Below are 26164 nucleotides of genomic sequence, written 5' to 3'. Positions count from 1 at the left end.
AATTAAACAATCAGTTGACGACAATAAGACTTACTGGGATGAAAAAATTGATAACATTTTGTTGCAAGTCCAAGCAGTCAATACCCAAGTGGGTGATCTTTCGAACAGAGTTGGCAGTGTTGAGGAAAAAATTGAATCTGTGGAAACAAAAGTAAATGAAATTGATGCTAAATTGAGTGGTGAAATTAATATTGTAAAAAATGAGTTACTGGTAGATAGGGAAAGAAATTTAATTGAATTTAATGAGATAATAGGGGAAATTAAAAATTTGGATGAGAACACAAAAGTTTTAGTAAAAAATGTACAACAAGAAACTGACAATCGTTTGGTTACTCTAGAAAGAAAATAGAGTGCAATGATTTAGAAAACAAAAAATCTGTCAGTGAACTTAGCGAAAAACTTGAAAGTTTTGACATTGAATTTCAAAGCAAAAATCACAATGTCAACACATGCAATCTTGTATCTAATATTCCAGTGAAGCACTTTTCAGTAGGTGGACCCTTACATCCCGTTGATTTTATACAGTATTGTAAGGATTGTTTTTTACCTCACTCACCAGATGATATGAAAATTAAATTTGTGAAAAAATTCTTGGAAGGGGAAGCTTTGACTTGGGCAAACCAGGTTGTAACTTTGGGGATGGCCTTTTCAGAATTTTAATCAAAATTTCTGGAAAATTTTTGGGATGATCTTAAACTAGAATCAAAAGTGAATTTTTGAATGGGAGAAACTATAGAGAATCAGATGGGAACATGAAACAATTTTGCAAAAGTGAACTTCAAAAACTTATTCATTTAACAAAACCTTTGGATGACTTGATCAAAATTGATACCTTAAAGAGAAGATTGCCATCAGCAATGCAGTTGAGTTTAGTTCATTGTCCTGATAGTAATGTAGAGCAGTTTCTCAATTATATTGAAAAGTTGGATAGGGTAACAACAAGAACACACAGTGGGTTTACTCAGAAAGGTAATGGTCAAAATTGGGGAAATGATAACTTTCAAAAAAGGGAACAAAACAAATATCATGGTGTCAGTCAAAATTCATGCGGATATAACAATTTTCAAAAGAGGGACCATAATTTTTATCCAAACCAAGAACAACATTTTCGCGGAAATAATCAACAAAATAGAGAACACTTTAGGGATCAAAATCACAGAAATTTTGTTAGAGATCAGTACAATAGAAACTACCAACAATCAGGTAATGTTTGGCATAGGAATGGGAACAGAAATGTTGGTCAGAGACATTGGCAGAACCACAATCAACAGTTCAAACAGGAACCGGAAATAAAAAACGAGTAGACGCCCCCTTGAAGGTCCGCAAGGTTGAGGCAGAAGGTGAGCATGATGAAAGGACCAATGGATGTGACTATCATAAACCCAAATATGACAGTTCCAAACCTAAGCTATCACATGAGGTCATTAGTTGTTACTTATTGAAGAAATTTCAAGAGGAAAATAATGATGATAAAGATGACATTTTCAGTACACAAGAACACACAGTAGATAAAGTAATTGTGATTCATTTAATTTAACAGAGTTTTACACTTGGGCAGAAAAGAACAACACTTTGTCAGATGATGTAATTTGTAGTAGTTCAGAGATGTGTGTGAATGAAAGAGAGAATGCATGCTGTGAGAATGAAAATATTGGTGAAAGGGATCTGGTAACTTTAGAAAGGGGAAATAATATTTTGGGGGATAATTTGAATGTGTATGACCTGAATATGTGTAATGATAATGATGTTGATGATAAAGTTGATAATGATGGTAATGGTATTGATGATGATGTTGAGGAAAGGTATTTCATTAGTTTAAATAGGGAGTTGGGTATACACATGGTTGAAAATGGATTAAATAGTGAGAATATTATAGAAATTCCCAGGGATGTTACCAGGATGAATAAAGCTCACAAGCTGGATGTATGTGAAAGTGTCAATTTTGATGTTGTTGGTAAAGAATCTGACTACACAAATAACGATGACACATGTATAACTTCTAGCCTAAGTGAAACTTTTACAGATACTAATGATACACACACATTTCTTATGAATATATGGCTGAACAGTGAAACTATTTCTTTTGACAAGAACTTTAGAAAGATGCTTATTAATGTATGTGAAACTGTATGTCCTGAGTGGTGGAAAAAGATGAGATATTTTATTTTTGAAAAGCTGAAGGATAAATACTTCAATAGTATACAATGTGATTTGGATGAAAATTCTTGGCTATTTGAGATAATAGAGAGTACTAATGACAATTTTGTATCTTGTGCAAATTTTATAACTGTGACAAATAATACATGTAATCATATACCATATGATTCTGATAAGTATAGGTTTGGGGAAATTGAAAGTGATTTATTACATGAGGATACAGGTTCTGAGAAAAGTGATCAATTTTGCAGTCCTTATATAAAAGTCCAAATTGGGTCATGGATTGGTAAATGTTTAATTGATACAGGAAGTGAGATCTCGGGAATATCTGAAAGGTTAAGCAAGAAATTGAAAGTGGGGAAAGATTATGTTGAAATGCCAGTTGTTGGGGTAAAGATAAAAGGTGCTACTGGGAAGAGCAGTAAATTGGTAAAAAGCCAGGCTTTAGTGACATTTTTAATTGAAGGCAAGTTGTTCACACATGGATGTTTTGTAATTCAGGAATTTAATGAGGATTTTCTTTTGGGTATGAATTGGATAGTAAAAGTAAATACAGCATTTGATTGGGTTGGAAGAAAACTTTTGATAGAAACTAGTGAAAGGGAATACATTTAGACAAATTTTGTGAACACACTTGGTGATCAGAGTAATGGAAATTTTGACAGTATCAATTTACTAAAAGAAAATAGATTGGAGAATATTGAAACTCATAGATTTGATACTGATGAAGTTGAATTTGGGAATTTAGTAAATTTGAAAATTTCAGAAACACAAAATTTATCTGGGGAGCAAAAACAACAGTTAGAAAATCTGCTGTGGGAATACAGTGATGTGTTCAGTGACATACCTGGTAGGGTAAAGGGTTATCAGTGTGAGCTTCAGGTAAAACCTCATGAACCATTTTTCATAAAACCATATAGTATTGCAATATCAAAAAGACCTGCTGTTGAGAAAGAGCTGAAAAAAATGGAAGGATGTAATATAATAGAAAGGAGTATCAGTGCATATAATAATCCTCTAGTAGTAGTTTCGAAAAAAGATGGTGGAGTAAGATTGGTTTTGGACTCTAGACACTTAAACAAAACTTTGTTCAGACAGACAGACCATCCCGAAAATATTGATGAGTTACTCTATAAATTTACAGATATAAAATATATGTCAAGTTTGGATCTAACTTCGGGTTTTCATCAGGTACCACTTTCGGTTAATTCTAGAAAATATACTGCTTTCTTGTACAATGGTAAGAGTTACCAATATTGTGTTGTGCCATTTGGGTTAAATTCTTCTGTTTCTGAATTTATAAGAGCTTTGGATCATGTACTGGGGCAAGAACTTGCGTCTAAACTGATAATTTATGTAGATGACATTTTGGTTACAGGGCAAAATTGGGAGGAACATTTTTCGATTTTGACGTCAGTTTGTGAAAAACTTAGAAAAGGGGGGATGACATTGAAATTAGAGAAATGTAAATTTGCAGTTTCTGAATTAAAATTTTTGGATCATGTTGTCACAGACAAGGGAATTTTGGCAGATCCAGAAAAAATTAAAGCAATTTCAGAAATTCCTATTCCTAAGACTAAAAAACAATTAAAGTCGTTCTTTGGGTTATGCGGTTATTACCGAAAACACATAAGTGATCAGAGTCTGAATGCACCATGTTTAAGTCAGTTACTTAAGAAAAGCACTGTTTGGGTTAGGGATAAAAGTTGTCAGGAAGAGTTTGATAAAATTAAGCAAGAGTTGAGGAAGCAACACTGATTACACAGACCTGATTTTAATTTACCATTTTGTTTGAACACTGATAGCAGTAATTATGGGCTTGGAGCAGAGTTATTTCAAGAAAGAGTAGAGAATGGAGTTAAGATACATTGTACCATAGCATTTGCAAGCAGAATGTTGCTCAAGCATGAGAAAAATTATACAGTCACAGAGAAGGAACTTTTGGCAATTCATTGGGCTTTTACAAAATTTAGAATTTACCTTATTGGACATAAATCCGTAGTATTTTCGGATCACAAAGCTTTGAGTTACTTACAAGAGTGCAAATTATACCACAGTAGATTGACCAGATGGGCAATACTTCTGCAACAGTTTGACTTTGAAATCAAACACATAAAAGGTTCTGAGAATGTAGTAGCTGATTCACTTTCAAGGTTGCCAATTGGGGGAGAAAAGGAGATTTTTGAACAAGAGGAGGAAAAGCAATTTAAAATTAGATACTTGAAAGGCGTGGAAAATGAAAAAACAATTAGAGCTATGTGTAACAAAATTAGAAAAAATCAAAATTTAGATCAGAGTTGGAAATTAATCAAAGAATGTTTAGGCAAGAAGGGGTATGAGAAACTTGATAAATTTTACAAATTACATAAGGGGATTTTATTTCGGAGAACAGATGTAGATTCTGATAATTGGAAACTGTGTTGGCCAGAGGCAGATGCTGATAAGCTGATCATTTACATACATGAAAGTTTTGGTCATTGTGGGATACAGAAGTGCATTCAAAAGATACAAGAAAATGTTTATTTTTACAATATTGGAAAGAAAAGAATTGGCAACCTGTGACAAATGTCAGAGAGTTAAAGTGAGCAATCAAAGATGTGGTGGAGAGATGCAAAACATTATTCCGGAAAAACCTTTAGAGCTTATCGCAGTGGACTTATATGGAATGTTACCAAAGAGTAAAGGTGGTCACTGTTACATATTTGTTATGGTAGATGTATTTTCAAAATTAATTAAACTATATCCAGTGAAAAAAGCTACTAGCCATGAAATTATAATAAAAATTGAAAGAGATTATTTCGCACAGGTGGGTAAACCAAAAGCTATATTATCAGATAATGGTTCACAGTTCACCTCTAAAATTTGGAAAAAGTTTATTGAAAGATCAAAATTGAAGCATATACTTATATCTGTTTATTCTCCGTCCACCAATCCTGCAGAAAGATATATGAGGGAAATTGGGAGACTTTGTAGAACCTATTGTAGCCATAAACATCCAACCTGGTTTGAGCACATTCAAAATTTTGAAGATATTATGAATAGCCTACAACATAGTTCCACAGGATTTTCACCGTATGAGATAATGTTTAATATTAGACCTCCAAATCTTATATCAGAACTTATTGAATTTCCTAAATGTACACCTTTAACTATGCAAGAGAGAGAAGATATTGTCAGGCAAACTGTGAGGAAACAAGGGGAAAAGAGGAATAAAGACATAACAATAGGGTAAAATTAACCACTTTCAAAATTGGGGATCTTGTTCTGGTCAAATGTCATGAAAAATCAAAAATGTTAACTTCAGAAATTAAAAAATTCTTTGATATCTATATTGGGCCTTTTGAAGTCATAGAAAATCCACACCCTAATGCTTATCGTTTGATGTATCCTAAGTCAAAGAAATTATTTGGTCTCAGGAATGTTGTCTCTTTAAAACTGTATAAACAGAAATCATAATTTCAAAATTTAAATAACCTATTATTATCTAAAACAAAAGTCCTCCACTGGAATATGCTTGTTTGAACAAAACTACGTGTACAACCAAGTATGTATATTTGCAAGTAAATTAATAATTTGAAGTCACATGTTAATTGAAACTGATGAAAAAACACTATTGTAACAAAGAATGAGAGAAAGATTTATATTTACTTTTTTACAAAAAAAAAAAGTCTCCATAGTGAGCATTTCTGAATTTTTCTAATTTTTGGAAGCTAAGTCTTCCCTGTGGGTGAAGGCATGCATGTGAGAACATGCATGCAAAGGTATAAGTTTCAAAACCAATTGTAGATAAAGCCTCATGATATATGAGCAGTGTATTGTTGTTTATACTGATGTTGTGGGGAGCAAAAGTACTCTTCACAAGAATGTGACTTGTAGTAATATTGTAGTGCAAATGGCTCTGAGCACTATGTGACTCAACTGCTGTGGTCATTAGTCCCCTAGAACTTAGAACTATTTAAACCTAACTAACCTAAGGACATCACACACATCCATGCCCGAGGCAGGATTCGAACCTGCGACCGCAGCAGTCGCACGGTTCCGGACTGCGCGCCTAGAACCGCAAGACCACCGCGGTCGGCGAATATTGTAGTAGAGGGGCAAGTGTACATAAATAATTGCAAAAAATTTAGATAATACTGATGTATCTTTAGCTGTACTAAAAGAAGAAAATCATAAGAAAAAAAAAAAAGATACAAAAAATACAAAATAAAAAAACCATGAGTAAAAAAAATTTAAAAAGAAAATCATAAGCAAAAAAATATACAAAAAACATGAAAAAATAATTTAAAAAATTAAAATAATATATATATATATAATATATATATAAGGCAAATATAAAAAAAAAAAATTAATCTTATTCTAGGAAATGAGTTTTACCTTCCTATTATTTTCAATCTGTATGCTGTGTGTTAGAATATTTCTCATGTATGTTTTATACCATATATATTTGTCATGTCAAATAATTTCTTTACTTGAATTTTTTGTGTATGGGATTGATGGGGAAGTATAATTGCAACAACAGCCAGTAACAAGTCCACAGATTCAAAGAGTCCAAATTTGGAAGAGGTTATCAGACTGCATCATTAATGTACTAATTGTGTAATACAGATCCATCACTGAGTGTGGTTGGGATTTTGTTGTATATGTCCATAACAACAAAAGCCCTGGGGAGCAGTTGTAATGGATCTGGGAGATGTTATTTTTTTTACTGTATTTGTCGATACCAAATTGTAATTTTTTTTTTTATACTTTTTGTCAGAATTTATTGTAATTTGCCTTATTATATGTTAATTTACTTATGTTTTTGAGAGTGAAAGCATATTGATTACTATTAGTAAATGTATCGAAGAATAGCAAAGAGACTGATTACAAGTAGAAGCTTGTGTGTTGTGTAAAATATCTTTAACGCTGGAGTCGTCTTTGACTATAGTCAGTCGGCAGGTAACTCTCGGTGTGTGTTGACGGAAGAACAATGTGAAGGTCGCCGTCATAAATAATGTTGAATTATGTTACTATTTTTTTGTATTAACCATAAAAAAAGAAACTACATTTGAAGAAATGGTATTTGAAACACCAAAATGGGGCAAACACGTTGAACCACGTCTTTTCTGCAGCCGACAAAGATGCATTGTGGAATCATACTTAGACAACTGAAGCCAAGACTAATATCGCCTTGCAAACGTCTAACGGAAAAGGTACTGTCACGAAATATGGCAAATTTAAGTAAATAAAAAATAGTGACCATATTTTCAACTTGTGTCTTAGCCGGGATACAATATTTCAATTTCTTGCTTTAATTCCTGATTTAATTCATCTATGTCACGTAATCCTTGTTTCACGTATTTTTAAGTTCATCTTATAACATCTTACAAGACACTATTCACTGTTATCACGTTTCTCCAAGTCCCTGCCGTCTGTGCTAGGGTTACAATGTCATCGGCAAACCTCAATGTCATTATTTCTTCTACCTGAATTTTAAGGCATTTCCAAATTTCTCCTTGGCTTCCTTTACTGCTTGCTCGGTATGCAGACTGAATAAGATCAGAAATGAGCCACAACCGTGTCTCTCCATTCTCAACCGAGTGCATCCCTTTATAATCTCTTCTAACTTTTGTAAATACACTGTGGTTTCTGTCCAAGTTGCAGATACCCTTTCACTTCCAGTGTTTTATCTCTCCTACATATGCTATAAATGTAGATTCGCATTTCTTCAGTCTTTCATGATAAGTAGTAGGGATATCATTGCCTCATATATACCCACATTTCTCTGGAAGCCAAACTGCCCTTCCCTGAGGTTGGCTTCTGACAATTTCTCCACCATTTGAAAATAATTTGTAGTAGTAGTTTGCAACTTATTAAACTGATTTTGGAGCAACATTCACACCTGTCAACATCTGCCTGATTTGGAACTGAGATTATTACTTCTACTTGAAATCTGAGGGTATTTCACTTGCCTTGCATCTACATCTACATCTAGATGGTTACTCTGCAATTCACACTTAAGTGCCTGACAAGAGGGTTCATCAAACTATTTTCATACTACTTCTCTACCATTCCACTCTCGAATGGCGTGTGGGAAAAAGGAACACCTAAATCTTTCCATTCGAGCTCCGATTTCTCTTATTTTATTACGATGATCATTTCTCCCTACGTAGGTAGGTGTCAACAAAATATTTACGCATTCGGAAGATAAAGTTGGTGATTGAAATTTCGTAAATAGATCTTGCCGCAGAGAAAACTGCCTTTGTTTCAGAGACTGCCACCCCAACTCGCGTATCATATTTGTGACACTCTCACCCCTATTGAACGATAACACGAAACGAACAGCCCTTCTTTGCACTTTTTCGATGTCCTCTGTCAGTCCTACCTGGTAACGATCCCATACCGCGCAGCAATATTCCGGCAGAGGATGGACAAGTGTAAAGTAGGCTGTCTCTTCAATGGGTTTGTCGCATCTTCTTAGTGTTCTCCCAACAAAGCGCAGTCTTTGTTTCATCTTCCCCACAGTATTATCTATGTGGGCTTTCCAATTTAAGTTGCTTGTAATTGTAATTCCTATGTATTTAGTCGAATTGGCAGCCTTTAGATTCGTGTGATTTATCGTATACCCAAAATTTATCGGATTTCATTTAGTGCCCATGTGGATGACCTCGCACTTTTCTTTGTTTAGTGCCAATTGCCACTTTTTGCACCATACAGAAATTCTCTCTAGATACTTTTGTACATGGAATTGATCATCTGATGATTTTACTACATGGTAAATTACAGCATCATCTGCAAACAATCTAAGGGGGCTACTCAAATTATCACCTAGATCATTTTATATAATCAGGAACAGCAGAGGGCCTTTGACACTATTTTGCGGAACGCCAGATATCACTTCTGTTCTACTCGATGATTTACTGTCTACCACTACGAACTGTGACCTCTCCGAGAGGAAATCACGAATCCAGTCCCACAACTTATACGATACTCCATATGCACACAATTTAATTAATAGTTCCTTGTGAGGGATGGTATCAAAAGCCTTCTGGAAATCTAGGAATATGGAATCGATCTGAGATCCCTTGTCAACAGCACTCATTACTTCATGGGAATAAAGAGCTAGCTGTGTTGCACAATAACAATATTTTCTGAATCCGTGTTGGTTATGTACCAATAAGTCATTTTCTTCAAGGTGATTCGTAATGTTTCAGTACAGTATATGCTACAAAATCCTACTGCTAATTGAGGTCAGTGATATGGGTCTGTAATTCAATGGGTTACTCCAATGTCCTTTCTTTAATATTGGTGTGACCTGTGCTACTTTCCAGTCTTTAGGAACAGACATTTCGTCAATTGAGCGATTTTATATGATTGCTAAGAAAAGCCCTATTATGTCTGCATACTCTGAGAGGAACCTGATTGGTATACCATCTGGACCAAAAGACTTGCCTTTCTTAAGTGATTTGAGTTGTTTCGCAACACCTAAGGTATCTACTTTTATGTCTCTCATTCTAACAGCTGTTCTGGTTTTGAATTCTCTTTGTCTTCTTTCGTGAAGGAATTACGGAAAACTGTATTTAGTAACTCTACTTTAGTGGCACCATCATTGGTAACATTTCCATCACTATCACGCAGTGGCGGTATTGACTGTTTTTTGCCACTGGTGTACTTTACATACAACCAGAATCTCGTTGGGTTTTTGAGACAATGTTTCATTGTGGAAACTATTAAAAGCATCTCAGATTGATGTCCACACTAAGTTTCGAGCTTCAGTGAAACTTAGCCAGTCTTGGGGATTTTGTGTTGTTCTGAATTTGGCATGCTTTTTTCATTGATTCTACAACAGTGTTCTGATGTGTTTTGTGTACCATGGTGGATCAGTCCTGTCTCTTATTAACTTATGTGATATGAATCTATCTATTGCTGTCGATACTGTATCTTTGAATTTGAGCCATATCTGGTCTACACTTACATAATTAGCTTGGAAGGAATGGAGACACTCTCTTAGAAAGGCATCAAGTGAATTTTTATCTGCTGTTTTTAATAGCTCTTTTTTGCGTTTATTTTTAGTGGTTTTGGTTGATATGGTTTTGAGCCTCGCCACTAATCCCTGCATCTGTCATGACACTCTCTATTAGATCAGGATTATTTGTGGCTAAGAGGTCAAGCGTGTTTTCGCAACTATTTACAATTCGTGTGGGCTCATGAACTAACTGTTCAAAATAAACTTCAGAAAAAAACATTTAGTACAATTTCAGAAGATGTTTTCTGTCTACCACCGGCTTTGAACATGTATTTTCGCCAACAATTTGAGGGTAGATTGAAGTCTCCACCAATTATAACTGTATGAGTAGGGTACTTATTTGTAATGAGATTCAAGTTCTTTTTTAAACATTCAGCAATTATATCATCTGAGCTCGGTAGAAGGAGCCAATTAGTATTTTGGTATGGCTGTCTCGAATATTAGGTATACTGTATTATCACGATTGGCTCTCTCACAGACCTCAATCATTCTGAAGGAAAGGCATCCACTCCAGACGCCTAGTTTCAATTTACGTGTTTCAGTGCTCTGCCAAATTCTTAGTACAGTATCATATCTACCATCTCTTCTTCATTTACTTTCTCTTCCCTTTCTATAGAATTGTCTTCTAGTTCTTTCCCACTGTATTGTCCAACTGCTGCCATCTTTCCCTTCTTTGCTTATTACTGGCTTGTCATTTCAGTTCCTAGCATTCGCTAAGATGTTCGTCTATCCCAGATTTTCCTACAGGTGATGCCTACCTTTCTCCTAACTATGCATGCCAAGCATGCAGCTTTGCATAAGTCCTCTAGCCACTCCTGTTTTGCTACTATGTACCAATCTCATTTTCTAGATGTCTGTGTTCCCTTCTACCTGCTTCATTTGCAATACTTTTATATTTCTCCCTTATTCGACAAACTTCAATATTTTATTTTTTATCATAGGATTTCTGTACATGGCCTTGTCTTTTTGCCTACTTGATCCTCTACTGTCTTCACTATTTCATTTCTCAATGTTGCCTGTTCACTTTATATTTCATTCCAGTTTCCGTCAATCAGTACCAAATGCTCCCTATGAAACTCTCAACAACCTATAGCTTAGATGGATAGATAAAAAAATCTACTCACCTGCGGCAGCAGAGAATACACATGTACAGAGAACATATTTAAATTTGCAAGCTTTCAAAATTATTGGCTGCTCCTTCTGGCTGGAGGGTTGAAGGAGAAAGAAGAGGGGTGAAGGAAAATGACTGGTGCAATTTAGGAAATAGAGATAATTTGGTAAAGTTGCCAAGAAACCTGGGTCAGGAGAGGCTTACTGGATTGGATGAGAAGGAAAGTCTGATTGTAGGGGACTGAACTGCTTGGTAAACAGATTTTTTATCTATTTAATTACATTATATTTTCAAAACTTGGTTATTTTTGTTGATATCTCAACAACTTATGATTCTTTTAATTTATTCAGGTCCCATCTCCTTAACTGGTTTCTTAACTGTTATTTCTTCAGTTTATTCCAATAGATTACAGTCAGAGTCAACATCTACTTCTGGAAATAAACCCCTCTAAAGCTTCCATTCAGATAAGACAGCTCATGTTTAGTACAGGTTTAACAAGAGGAGTTGATACTGAACAAATGCACCACACAGTTAGGTTGCATTACCTTGACCCGAGGCGGGCCACACCTCATTGAGCCCGCGTTCCTTGACGAGCTTCTCTAGCTCCTCCCTCATGACGACAGCACCGGCAGGTACGCCCCTCAGCAGTGGGTACGCAGATCCCAGCGCAACTCTGTCTTCTGCTCGCGTCGCCCTTTGGCATTCCTCCTGCAGGGCAGAAGGAAGCTCGCATAAAACAGTTTCCTGCCTAGGACAAGAAACATAGAACTCACTAATTCACTCACTCACATTTTGATTTCTGTAAATTCTGTCACGAAAGAGGGCCATCAGGGATATGCAAATAATCGAGACATACATTAACGGAGAAGCAGCTACTGCTGTAAAGTGTACTGACAACAAATTGCAACAATTGATTGTATAGCCATACTGATAGCTATGGGAATTACTACTATACAGGGATTAGTCAAAATATGGATATATCACAAGATACATGTTTGAACATAAATGCAGATGCTAGTCAACCCGGCTGGTTGCGCTGTTATATACGACCTCAAACAGCACTTGTGCAATATCCTCAATACATTGCAAGTGTCAGTCACAGTCAGAACAATGTCGTGTTCATTATGTTGGAGCTAAGTGAATTCAAATGTGTGTACATTGTAGGTGCTCATATGGTGGGTGATCCCATAACCAAGACTGCTGAAGTGTTTTATGTTTCAAGAGGCATTGTTTTGAAGATTCATGTCACATACAGGGAAAGTGGAGGAATATCATCTGCTAAGTCACAACACAGATGAAAGTGTGTGTTGAGTGATTGTCACAGGCATTGAAAAGGATTGTGACGAAAAGATAAAGAGGACAAAAGTGGCAAAAGTCCCACGCAACTGAATGGTGCACTTACGAACCCTGTCATCATCGACACAATATGAAAGGAGGTATCCCCAGCAGCAGGGCGAGCTGGTATTCCGATACCACTTATCAATGATGCAACTGCCTCTAACAGGAATATGTGGTGCTGAACCCAAGAAAGCTAGACTATGGAACAATGGAAGAATGCCATTTGGGTGAATGAGTTTGTTTCACACTGTTTCCAACTTATGGCCAAGTTTACGTCCAAAGAGTGAAATATGGCAGGAGTTCACTGACAACTTTGGCAGCCATACTGTGGTAATCCATGGGCCACATGGGTACACTCTGTAAGGTTGCATTACTGCCATGCAGTATGTGACCATTCTGGCTGATAAGGTGCATTTCACGGTTCAATGTTTATTCCCTACAGGTGATACTGTGTTCAAAGACAACACAACTCCTGTTCACAGAGCTCGTATCATTCAGGACTGGTTTTGTGAGCACGAGAAGATGAATTGTTACTTCATCTCTGACCACCAAAATCATCAGATCTAAATATTACTGAGCTCTTATGGTCTACTTTGCAGATAAAAGTCCACAATCACTTTTGCACCCATCATCATTAGCAGAAACAGTACTATTTTGCAGGTAGAATGGTACAAGATTCTCTAGAAAACGATACGGGACCTGTGCGTATCCATTCCAAGATGACTGCAAGCTGTTTTTGAATACCAACATTTTCCTGCACTGTATTAGGCATGTTAATGTGTTGTTTTTTTTGTGTTCTCATATTTTCGTCCACTGACTGTACAGGCCAATTATAATAAAGACCACTGTTTGCCCTCTCCTACTACCCTCCTCCTGTTTTTAAGTGATACTTCATCAATGCATGCACACAACTTTTTCACAAAACACTATCAACTGTCTATTTATTGACAAAATAACTAAAGGTTTAACACAAACTTATGAGTTGAGCCGAGTTTACACTTCTGAAAACCAACATTCCAATAAATTAGAGAAGGAGTATCTAATAAGGTGCACTTTTCTTTTGCAGAAGAACATAGAAGCTCATTCTGAACTATGGACAGTTAATACATAAATTACTTTTATTTGTAATACTGTGGTAGCGAATTTCACAGTTCTTACTCGAGGAAATACAAAATAATTTAGTATCTGAATATTAACAAAGTATGCATATATAGGGAAATTCAAAATGAATGAAGTATATGTAATGTCACCAGCATGACCACATGAGAACCATGCATCCTGAGTTCTTTAACAGTGTTTTTGCAAAGGAGGCACAAACACAAGGTCTGTCACATAATACATAAAAAGAAATCCACAGATGTCCTTATTCAAAAATGACTGTGTCATCAAATTCAGTACAGCCAACCTAATTGTTTGGAAGATGTCTATTATAAACATGCAAACCTCCATACCCCAATCTGCAGGAACTACATCATGCAGAAAGATGTAATTTGTTGAATCTGTATCACACTGAGATATCAGCCATTGTTCAAGTAAGTCCAGGAAAACGTTTGTTGAAAAGCTTACTTAGCTCAATGAAGAAAAATGGACAGCAAAGTTTTTGTACTGACACTGCACAGAACATGTTGCCCTTTGATGAGTCACAGTGACTTCTATTACACACAACCATTTCTTCTGTTTTCCATATCCGAATGTTGTGCCAGGTAACTCTTATAATTATGTGGAAGCTTGTCTCATCACAAAAGTGAGTTGTTGCAGCATAAGTTTCTTCCTCCATAGTTTCCAGCATCACCATAGCAAAATTAAGACATTCGATGTAGACTTCCTGTTTCAATTTCCATAAAATTTGAGTTCCAGTTTCAATTTTTGTTTGAGACCATGCCTAATTATCCGAAACTTCCTACTGGAATTGTACACTGGTTTCTGTGGACTAAGGTCCGACAAAAGACAAATTCTTCCAATGTTTTCTGCCTGTGCACATGGCCAGCTTTTCCTTTGCACAAACTGCTTATGCCAACCACAAAAGTCGTTGAAATTCGGATGGGCTCGATTGTACCCGACAAAATCTTTCCTACAATGTGATGACAAAACTACAATTGTTGACACACAGAGTGCCTTCTGCACAGGATCTGCAATTTTCACTTATGACCTGGAACTTTTCACCCACGCATCACTGAGCATGCCCCATCTTCCGATTCACTGCACTAGCACAATGAACAAAATTCTGAATTTTGTTTTAATTTCTCTGTACCTCTTATTGATCTGCAGCTATGCATTAAATAGTCACAGCCATTTGTAATAGTTATTTTCACTTTGAAATGATCTTTACTTATTCACTCAGATTATTAACTACAAATACTATTATGGGGTAAACGTATTGGCATGTAAAGGTAAGAAAAGATACATATTGAGATGTTCTTTAGCAGCTTCCCACAGTATTCCTACTACACACACACACACACACACACACACACACACACACACGGAGATTAAGTACTCATTCTACCTTGGCTGCAATGCCCCAGCAGATGACGTCATAGGACAGAACTGAGTGAAAGTGTGCTAGGAATTGCATCGGCAGCTCAGCACAAAGATTCTTATCAATTTATCCATCCATATTAATGGTAGTTGAGCTTTGTGGTTGTGGACTGAACTGCCTGAAAAAAATACAGCGTCCAGAAACTTTTTTGTACAGCTTTATTTTATACAACAATGTGTTTCTGGCTTTCACCAATCTTCAACATGTGTTGCACATTCAGGTTTTCATCAGTATATGGTTGCTCTTGATTGCATTTTGATTGCTACAGCAGCTCTTTGTTATGTAATTTGGGACTCTTTTTCTCACTTTTATTTCCATAGCACACTTACTTTTATGTTCACAGATGTTCTGACGCAATGCAACATTTGCCATATTGGAAGTTACAGCTAAACTCAAGTTATGATCTTTTTGCACATTCTGAAACTACTTCAGTAATCATTTATGTGCCATTAAAACCACATACATGCCCCTGTATGATTTTTTATTATTATTATTAATTTCTTTTTTGCTTAATACACTCTCTATGCACTGTAATTACTCATACTAGGTGTCTTTAATGTAAAATGACTATGCTAGCAAATGATTTGAATGGTTATCTACCTAGTGGCATAATTACTGATTACTGTATTTACTCGAATCTACGCCGCACTTTTTTTTCCGGTTTTTGTAATCCAAAAAAATCGCCTGCGGCTAAGAATCGAGTGCACAGTAAGCGGAAGTTATGAAAAATGTGGGTAGGTGCCGCCACAACTAACTTCTGCCGTGAATATATGTAGCGCTACACAGGCATGCTTTGTAGGCACAAAGATAAATACTGGCGCCAAACCCTCTGCGTAAGTAAATAAATTAAAAAAAAAAAAAAGGGTGGAAGACGAACTTTTTTTCTCCGCCTCGAGTTTCGACCACTGCATTTTCATACATTATCCAACGAAGTAAATACAAATTCTGTATTGTCCATCTTCGAATGTAGCAGCATTTCAATGTACTATGAAAATCCGACTGGCAAGACTGTTTGGGATGTTTGTCAATATGGCCAACCCTACGTTCTGAATTTTTTCCTACCTGTGAGAAGAGATGGCTCCTTATAGGAACTTTTATGAATTGTGAATCGCATGCAGTATTCTCTTCACCATAAGAATAATACGAATATAAACATTTTGCCATGTATTCTTTCGTGTTTGCTGCTAACTCATTTAAATCCTGTCTGCCTAATAAACTACGAAACTAGAGTGAGACAAAGCAAACGCAGAAGAATATACATATCGTGTCATGTTTATATTCGTATTATTCTTACGCCTAATAGTGATACAGTCAGAAATGAAGCATGACAATTGACTACATTTTTAAATCTAAGATGACTCTAATTTCTGTGCAGAATTTGATGTACTAAAGAAGCGGCCGCAAAGATTTTCAAACGGAGAAAAATTTTTGCCTAACTCTCGTTCAGAACATGTTCTATCATACGCTGTCTATTATTTGGTTCTTGTTGATCATTATCAAAGAAAGCAGTGTGTACGTAACAACAGAGAGCAGTCTCTTGCCACTGTTTCGCTAATGAGATGATTCCTCTCTCTCTCTTTTTTTAATTGTAAGCGGTGGTAGCGTGCACAAAAGCAAGCCAAGCCGCGAGCGGGGACAGGTCGTAAACACGCATAATCAGAATGCGACAAACAATGCACGACACAGTACAGTAATGCATTTTCAGCTTAGAGTGACGTAAACATCTATAACAAAGAGAATGGCACTTGTCAGATCCAAGAAAAATAATCAATCAATTCAAACCAGACAAAGTATGTGAAGAAGGAAGGGTACCCGTATAAATACGGACGGAGCACCTGACGCATAGCAATGGCTACCTGGTAAAGCTTAACTGCGAAGCTTACGACTCTAACCAAACTACTGTAGCTGTATCTTCATTCATTCGACCTAAATCGTGTCTCATATTACAATGGACCAACTTTGTTTCGATTTGGAGGTGCGGCCTAAAACTTTTCTCTCCCCTTGAATTTCGAGTCTCAAATTTTAGGTGCGGCTTAGATTCGGAAAAATTTTTTCCCTTCATTTCGAGTCTCATTTTTAAGGTGCGGCTTAGATTCGAGTAAATACGGTAACACTGACAGAATGGAATGATATGTAATTTATACTGAATGTTTTTTAAGTGATTTGGGATGTTTTTTTCTCCCCTTGTAAGTACTGATATCACATATTTTACACACAATCACTAAACTGACAAACAATTTAGAGCAGGGGTCTCCAAACTACGGCCCACGGGCCAACCCCAGCCTGCATACCACGTCAGTCCAGCCTACAATAACAGGTCAGGAATATGTCGTACCCGACATACCATAATTTTTTTTATTACACTCGAACCTCATTTATTACACATCTCCCATAACGAATTATTTCCACAATGGGTAGACAAAAATGACTTGCTTAACGAACGATGATTCACATAGAGAGGCTGTTTAGTGTTTTCCTCAGTCTTTAATAACCATTTCAAAAAGCACTTTGTGGCCTCAATCAGTCTCTTTGGCCACTATAAATGAACACAAACTCACACGTTCTCCTATAAGCCACCACTCAGTACGGTAGAAGCTCCGGCAATGCTGCATTCACTCAGCTCACTGCTCACCTTGTGCCACTATTGTTCTCATCTGTACCACAGCTCTGGTTTCCGCGATGATGTTGCAATTCGCTGCAACGATTTTGCAAGATTGTGGTAATTCTTTCCCTTGCAGTATCTGTTTATGACTTGCAATTCTGATTTGTCATCGTTAATGAACACGAATTCATTACGCACGCCCGTAAGGCAGTAGCTATGCGTGCTACAAAAGCTGTCTCTTTTCTGACAAGTTTTGAAGCACATGCATAAACAAATATCTTTAGATATCTTTCTCATAAAACAGAATGTACTGTACTATAAATTAAAAATTACAGTACTGCATTGTAAATCTGTTTCAGTGCCCATTTTTTTCATAATGGAACACTCTGACCTTTTCTACATGGATTCCTATGGAAAAAGTGTTCACTTACTGAGTGTTAATTACAAATAAGATGCTGGAATGAATCATGCTTATGAAGCGAAGTAGCAGTGTAAAATTACTGTCCAAATAAATCACACAAAATATAGACAACAATCAGTCATTTTTAATTTGTGACCAATTAAGGTACACATTAAATGATATATATAATGTGGCTGAACATTTTGACCGTAATTAATTATATGAGACTTCCTGAAAATTTACCATATCTAAGTGACGTAATTCAATTCACATAATGAAATTAAGCACAGTAATTATGATTAATGAGATTTATGTAACTGTAATTTCCCACTTACAATTGTGGTTGTGGATCAAGTTTATTAGTGGAAATCATCATCAGCAACTTCAAAAACTCATCTTCACAGATACATAGTGGCAAAAGTGGAACAAAAGACATGTGTTAACTTATGCAACTGATGAAACTGTGTGTGTGTGTGGGGGGGGGGACTCAAAGTTACAGCAAAAAGGACTTCAAATATTTATCTCTATAAAAAATCGCTAAGTTGCAAATAAATCCATTTCCAAAGCTGTGTAAAGAATTGGATCCTGAGTAAAGAATTACACTGGATTAGTTTTTAATGCAATTTTATTTAAATTACTCATTGTTACATACACTGTATCTTCACTAAGAAACTGTAGTCACAAAACACACTACTCCCATTATATTTTGCTTTTCAGATCATACATGTTGCCTACAAGATGGTGCTGTAGGTCAGCACTTCATTTCTCTACACTTCGTAAGACACCACCACTATACATTTCACATTGTCGGAAGTAGTTATAACGATATGTAAAACGCACAACATGCACATCGGCTATCATCACGGTAATGAAATAACATTGGCAGTTGGCCGTAAGTGCCAACAGAAACCCCCACCCACGGTGCCGTAGATACCTGAATCACCTTCCACTCCTGAAACCAAAATTTATGTGTACTTCGACACTACAGAATGTCGATCGGTCCAAGTTTTCTTTAGTCGTGCCTGTGGTGACTGCAGGGAGAACTGAGGTAACCACTATCACTGCTGCGTGGCAGAGAATGTTATGCTGAGAAAAATATCCCACAGTGCTAATACCATAGCAGCTTGCACTTTGTTCTGACTACTTGCTGTGACGTTAATTGACATACCGAAGTAACAAGGTTTCACGAAAGTGCATTACAGTAAACTTCATGCACGATATTTATTTGTAGTAAAGTATATAAAATTAAATCAAGGCCACAGCTCAAGGTCAAACAATAAGCTGTTCACTGCAAATGACTACTGCTGTACCAGCTCAGGAAGGCTGGCTGCAGTGGCTAGCATTACAAAAGCTTCTGAATTGTATCAAGTAATCCCAGAAAGTACCAGGGTATCAGGCCTCAAGAGAAAAAGACTACTGTAAATCAGGTCTTGGCCCATGGGACTTCATGGAAGAGCTAGTGTGGCCCATACGCTAAAATGTGTGAAGATCCCTGCTTTAAGGCATCAAATTCTCACCTATAAAACATCTGGTTACTTTATACAAATGAGTTAATGTATTAAATGTAGCCTTTAAGCACATAAGCAAGAAAAAGTTTAAGAAAGATTTGAAATTAAGCTTGAAGTTCATTGAAAGTCACTACATGCTCTCATTATGAAGCACTGGATGGATGTAAACAAGATAATTTGTGCCCCATTTTAAGCAAAATGATATTTTTAATTAATTTCAATGTTAATGATACCATATCTCCTTAACCATGTTTTCCACAATGACATAATTTTGCAGATACATTCAGTGATACATGTAAATACTGTTTTGGAAGTATAGTTAATAGTGAAGTAGTAATAAATCAAACATCATGTCTGACGCTGTTGTATTACTGCACGAACAGTAGAAATTTAATAAGTGATAAACTTTTTTCCTTTCATCATTTTGTGGAGCATTTTAGAGAGAAAAAGTTTTTTAAAGGTTTGAAATTATATGTGAAGTTTGTTGTAAGTTGCTAAGTGCTGTCATTCTCAGACAATGGAAGAATGAAGTCCAGTCGTATGGCACAGTCAACTACATTGCCTCGAGACAAATGTACAGTTTATAACTGTAATACTTGTCTGTGTTAAACTTTTTAATATAAGATAACTCTTCATCAGTAGATTATGATAGCATCTTAAATTTTTAAATTCTGTGAATAATTACATGAAATATTTAAAACCAAATTTTTGTTGCCCCTGAAAGCCGTTATACAGGCAACTTGCATATGGGAATGCATACTGTGCTTCAGTAATATAGACAGAGCAAAAAATAAATAAGATACTTCCACTACACACAGTTATTAAATGGTCATATTGAGAAGGAGAAGAGAAAATTACGGTAATTTATTATTACTATTAATAGAACTGTATTTGACATGTAGAGATTGCTAAGTGAAAGCACACAGAAATTGCTCGCTGGAATGGTTACAATTGTTTTAATTAATAATTTGAAACACAATACGCACCTGAAGAAACTGCAGGTGGTCCGAAACGAGGTGCTGCTCGCAGCGCTGGCGGAAACGAGACACAGATGTCTGGTGCAGGAGGCGGCGCGCTCGTTCCGTCTCCTCCCTCAGGAAGGCGGAGACGGCCTTCACGTAGTGTGCTGCGTCCCCGTGCTGCAGGAGCTTGGCAGCCCTCTGCCGGTAAACTTGGGCACTTGCCTCCAACAGCCTAAAAAACAGCAATGTGAGCTCGATACACAAATGTTCTAGTTACAGGCCTACAGTGCATCATCTCAGCTGTTCAATTGGATGTGAGATTTTCTGTCAGAAAGGTCACAGCTTATATTAAGTGAAGGGAAGTCACTTAGTGAAACTGAAGTTATACCTGGAGTTTTCAACCAATTCTTAATGTACATAAAAAAGTTTAGAAAACCACGGAGCAGTCCTCTTATGACTGTTTGCAGATGATGCTGCCATTTACCATCTTACAACTTTACAGAAATACTTAGATATCTGTATGGTGCATAAAGGGGCAACTGACCTTGAAAAAACAAAAGTGCAAGTTTCTCCAAATGAGTACTAAAAAATTCTGGTAAATTTTAGTGGCACAATAAATCACACAAATTTAAAGATTGTCAGTTTAACAAAATACCTCAGGATTACGATTATGAACAATTGAAATTGAAACCATTACACAAAAAACAATGTAGGAAATGGGAAATTTGAACCAAAGAATGTGTTTTACTGGCAGAACATTTATGGAGCAAGAAATCTACTAAAGAGAATGTCCACACTTCGCTTGTCATCTTCTTCTGAAGTGTACTGTACGAAATAAATGAAAGATCCATTCACTACATGAAGTGAGCAAGTGCCACAATGAAACATTTGTGGTTGATTTTCTTCTTCACTGATTAGAAATGCTTCCAAATCTGCAATAACTTCAAGTTCATATTTGGGACATCCGTTGAAATTTGAATTATATTCTTAGGTGACAAATTCAAATTATTCACGCCCTCCAGGAAACTTCACTGTAAATCAGTAGCTGTATCAGAATTCAAAAACATAGATATTAAATGTCTTGTATATACAGAATTATTTTGTCCATTCCGGAAATGAGTGAACCACCATATCAACCTGCCCCTTTTGGGCAACTTTGTTTAACAGTGATGATAGTGAGGCAGACGCAAGCTGTGGTTAAGAGTTCCAGAATCAATGGTGCGACAGCTGGGGGCTTGTGCTGAAAATTCTAGTGCCACTACAAATAAATGGAGCAACTGAAGTCTGCAAGGAAGGCTGTCCTTTAAGCCTGCTAGTCAATGTGATCAACACACCCACCTATCATCTGACAAAATATGTGGTCCACAAATTATGCTGCCTGATTGGCCATATGGAGTCTTGTGTTGAAGTTGCTACGAGTCTCGTGTTAAGGATCCTACACATTTCATCGAGCTTATACATGAACGGCAAATAGTAACTAAGGATCTTACGGTCAGCTTTGACACAACATCTTTGTTTACCAAAGTGCTTATAGCTGAAACCATCAACATCCTACAGGAGCAAATACAACCAGTCATTTGTGATCTAGGGAGATTGTGTTTTGTTGTTTAGTTGGCAAAGCAAATTTGATGAGGAAACATACGGAATGGCTATACGCTCCCCCCCCCCCCCTCTTACCTGTAGCAGCTGACATATTCACAGAATCCTTCAAACAAAATGCATTACATTCCAGGTCACTGCGCACTCACTGCTGGCTGCGGTACATAGACGACACATTCCTCATAACGCCACATAGGGAAGCAGAACTATGGAGATTTCACAAGCCCCTCAAACAGCTTACACACAAACATACAATTCATACTAGAAATGAAAAGCAATGGACAGATTCCTTTTCCGGATGTGGAGGTCTACAGAACATGAAGCAGGAAACTAGGGCATAAAGTCAACAGGAAGCCGATGCACACCATAGAAATAAATAAAGCAAAACATGCATAACCTACCCTACTGCAGAGAGAAAGAATTAATTCTGTAAACATTTACACTTGCCAATTTACAATGTCAATGGCGCAATTCCATCCAGTTCTCCTTCACTATCATCGGAAGTGGTGCCAAAACCATTGTCTTCGTCGTCATCATCATCATCATCATCATCATCATCATCATCATCATCAAGAGAAATCATTAATTGTTTGTTTTCATTTATAATGGTGTCTATAGTCTGTGACTTCTCTTATGAGTTTAGCAACATAGTCTACTTTTTTCCTCCATTAGGTAGCGTCTGCAGTAGCAAGACCTTCATGTAGCAGTCTTCCCACGTCTGTTATAGTAATAGTCTTACTGTTATTTCCAATGTATGCCTCGAGTTCACTCAAACCAATTAAACTGGATTGAAATGGCAGTGATAAGGTGGCAGCCTAATTACCAACTGACCCTGTTTGCTTGCAATTTCATCTACAACGTATTTAGGCGTCACAGGCTTATTTTGTTTTACGAGCAAGTATAGCTTTGTCATGCTCATGTCCGCAGCAATGTCTCTCGCCTGCAACCATTGCACCATAGTTTCTTTACGGTCACTAGTGGTGGGAGTTTCATCTAAAATCACGGAATGGTATGATGGATTGTCCATCACAAACACTGTCGGAACACTAAACTGGAGCAACAAATTTTTAAACCACTGTAGAAACCGTGGTGTGGTCCATATCCTCATGATAGTCAGCAGTTTTCTTAGATTGAAAAACTAAAAGTCCTTCAGGCACAAAGCCGTTTGAAGATCCTGCACGGGCCACAATTAATTGGGATCCTCTCCCTGTCGGATGATGACCGCTGCTATTCGGAGTATCAACTGTCCAGCATTTCTCAACTGATTCTCCAGCGGTGACCCAGGTTTCGTCTAATCGTATGACTGAATGTATGTCCTTTCCTACAATTTTGTGTAAGAAAATGGTATGAGCTGCAACAACACGAGCTATTTAAAGTAACAGTTTTCATCAATCTAACTTTTTAAAACAAAAGTCCATACTTTTTAATATCATCTTAAGTGATGTTTTCCCCTCTGGGAGAAGTTAACTTTCTTTTACAGAAATTAGCAGCTTCACTATTGTAGGGTATTCTTTCCTTCTATAGTATCCGTATATGTGCAAACGAATTGCATCAGATTGGAAAGAATCAATATCTGTAACAGGACGAGGCTGCTTCCCCCCCCCCCCCCCTTCCCCGAGAACTTAAAAGCACACTGTTTCTCCCACAGGGGCTTTCTTCCACACAGTTTACTTCACTGTCTTGTAAGTCTTGAAGTAGCAACCCTTTCCTTATAACTGTTCTTTCATCGAGTCCTACCGTTTTCGAGGTACGCTCTAAAACTTTATCGACAGGAATCGACGCGTGCCCGTGAACAGAAACAATTTCTTTTTCTTGCTTGTAAAACTCACGCGTCCTCCATAGCAATTCCAAAGCCTGACTATTTAATGGCACTCCACGGTGCAACGGATTGTTGCTCGGTGAACGACAAGCATTTTGGTGAGATAGTTTAACAAACAAAAACTGTAGTTGAGGCAGTAACACAACACAACAGTAGGCATTCGCACACTAACATACAGTGTTTACGCGGAAGCCGACAACATGGTAACGTCAACGCCAGAACCGGCTTTTGTTCGGTGCTGTTACTGGTTCAGAAGACGCGGCACCTCTTCGGCGCTCGGGGAGTGACCTTGAAGTGACATGTTTCAGCGGCCCAGGTATATTAAAGTCCACAGTTTAATATAAGTAATTGTACTACATAAAGTTTCCATTTTTTTGGCAAAAAAATCCTGTTCTATGACAAAGGTCTGTGCCCCTGAACTGTACACTTGATGGCTGAGTCCTTATGCTCGCTGGGACATCTGCTGGTAGTCACAGCAACTGCCATTTTTGCCCCCCCACAAGCATAAGTATTGCCCACTGTTGAGCAGAACAAGCATGCAGGAATGCAGCAGTAAGCTGAACGGTGTGATTGTACTCTGGAGCTAAGAGTGTGTCCTATCAATATTCTAACAGTGACTAACTCAATGAGGTTCAGTCATGTGAATACATTATTCATTTCACTTCTTCAAGGCACTGATAGTTCTGGAAAAATGTCAGTAAAATTCTTCAGTTGTGTGTAACACTAGTAGTAGCTTTTGGAGTAACAGTTTTATTAATTTACTTCGAATAACACTTTCCGAGTTTACGATAAATCACCATTGTTTCTGCTTCTTCGGTTTTGACTGGCATTTCCTTTGGGCCCAAACTTCTTTTATTCTTTGAGAATGTTGTTCCTTCTCTTCTCATGCCTACTTTCTTCCAGTTTTAATCAAAAACTAGTCTGTTAATACCAGTACTCTCCATGCAACTACTGAAATGCCAGAATGACTCTTTCGTTTTGCAGGGGAGTTTGTGCTGTTTTTGAGACTTCCTAACATGTCAAAAGTTTGTGGTGGACCAGGACTCCAACCCAGAGCCTCGCTTCTCACGGGCAATACCCTTAACGAGTGTATCAAGTTGTGTATTCAAGTACCAGTCTGGCAAACAGTTTTAATCTACAGAAATCTGTTTTTTGCCACAGTAAAAGTGTTTTTTTCTTCATTTACAACATCATCAATGGTAGGGTTCCTCACCTGTTTCTTGCTTAGAATTTGGGTGTTATATCTGAATGCGCAATCCACTACAATTTTTCCCTTCAACAATGATGTTGTACATAAAATATAAAAGAAAATGGGAGACCGTAAATGGAGAACAAAGAAAAACAATGACACTGGCCATATATTTCAGATGGTCAGTATCACTGACCGTGAGCATCTGGGGGCAGAAGTGAGTGGGGAAAGGATTGTTTTCCTGCTCCCCACCTCAACCCCTGCACACATTCTTCTCAGCTGCCTACAGCAGTCAGTACAGATATTAGCAATACCGTAAGAGGCTTACAGCCACACCGTACTCTCTGCTGGATACACACACTGGCCCATTCGAAATGAACTCTCGAGTCTGAGCAGGTTGGGAACATCTCAGACCTCTCTAAAGTTGTTCTGCAGCCGCCCGACGAGTGATCGAGAGCAGTATAAGAGTAGTCGAGGGTAACTATTAATGACAAACCAGTGTCCACAATATGACTTTCCCGTACCTTTTCTCAAAGATGGTCCTATAGAGGTGCAGCGAATCGCGATTCGAGGCCGGGGCAAACTGTTCTACAGCGACCAGAGAGCGCACTGCTGCCGCCAGTGCGTCGGAATTGCGGCCGTCGCCGTCACGGTCGGCCACGTACGCTGCCAGCAACTGCGGGATGAGGCGCGACTCCGTGGATATTATCATCTCTCGGCGCCACAGTTCCATTGCCAACTCGCCGACCTATCGTGAGAAAATGTAATTTCATTTTGTGCGACCCTGCAGTTGAGAATTATGTTAAAGTAAATAATAAATTACATTTCTGTTTAACTGAGTGCAGAGATGCGCACATTTACAAAAGATAATAATAACTAATTATTGCTGTGGAAGTGTATGACAGAGAGTAATAGAGAATTATGCAGAATAT

At 37.3% G+C, this 26164-nt stretch overlaps 1 protein-coding gene across 1 annotated transcript in view; it reads right to left on the bottom strand.

Annotated features, from left to right (window-relative positions):
• The window catches only part of LOC126215023 (cullin-2-like), a 128986-nt gene that overhangs the window by 58415 nt on the left and 44407 nt on the right, over positions 1–26164 (bottom strand). Inside the window, exons 4-6 of the mRNA XM_049941645.1 lie at positions 25757–25980; positions 20650–20857; positions 11822–11984 (exon numbers count right to left, since the gene is read on the bottom strand). Of these exons, the coding sequence (XP_049797602.1) occupies positions 11822–11984; positions 20650–20857; positions 25757–25980 (595 nt within the window). The remainder of the gene's footprint in view (positions 1–11821; positions 11985–20649; positions 20858–25756; positions 25981–26164) is intronic.

This window comes from Schistocerca nitens, chromosome 12 (genome assembly GCF_023898315.1).
Source record: "Schistocerca nitens isolate TAMUIC-IGC-003100 chromosome 12, iqSchNite1.1, whole genome shotgun sequence".
Classification (NCBI taxonomy): domain Eukaryota; kingdom Metazoa; phylum Arthropoda; class Insecta; order Orthoptera; family Acrididae; genus Schistocerca; species Schistocerca nitens.
This window is presented reverse-complemented; position numbering and strand designations above follow the sequence as displayed.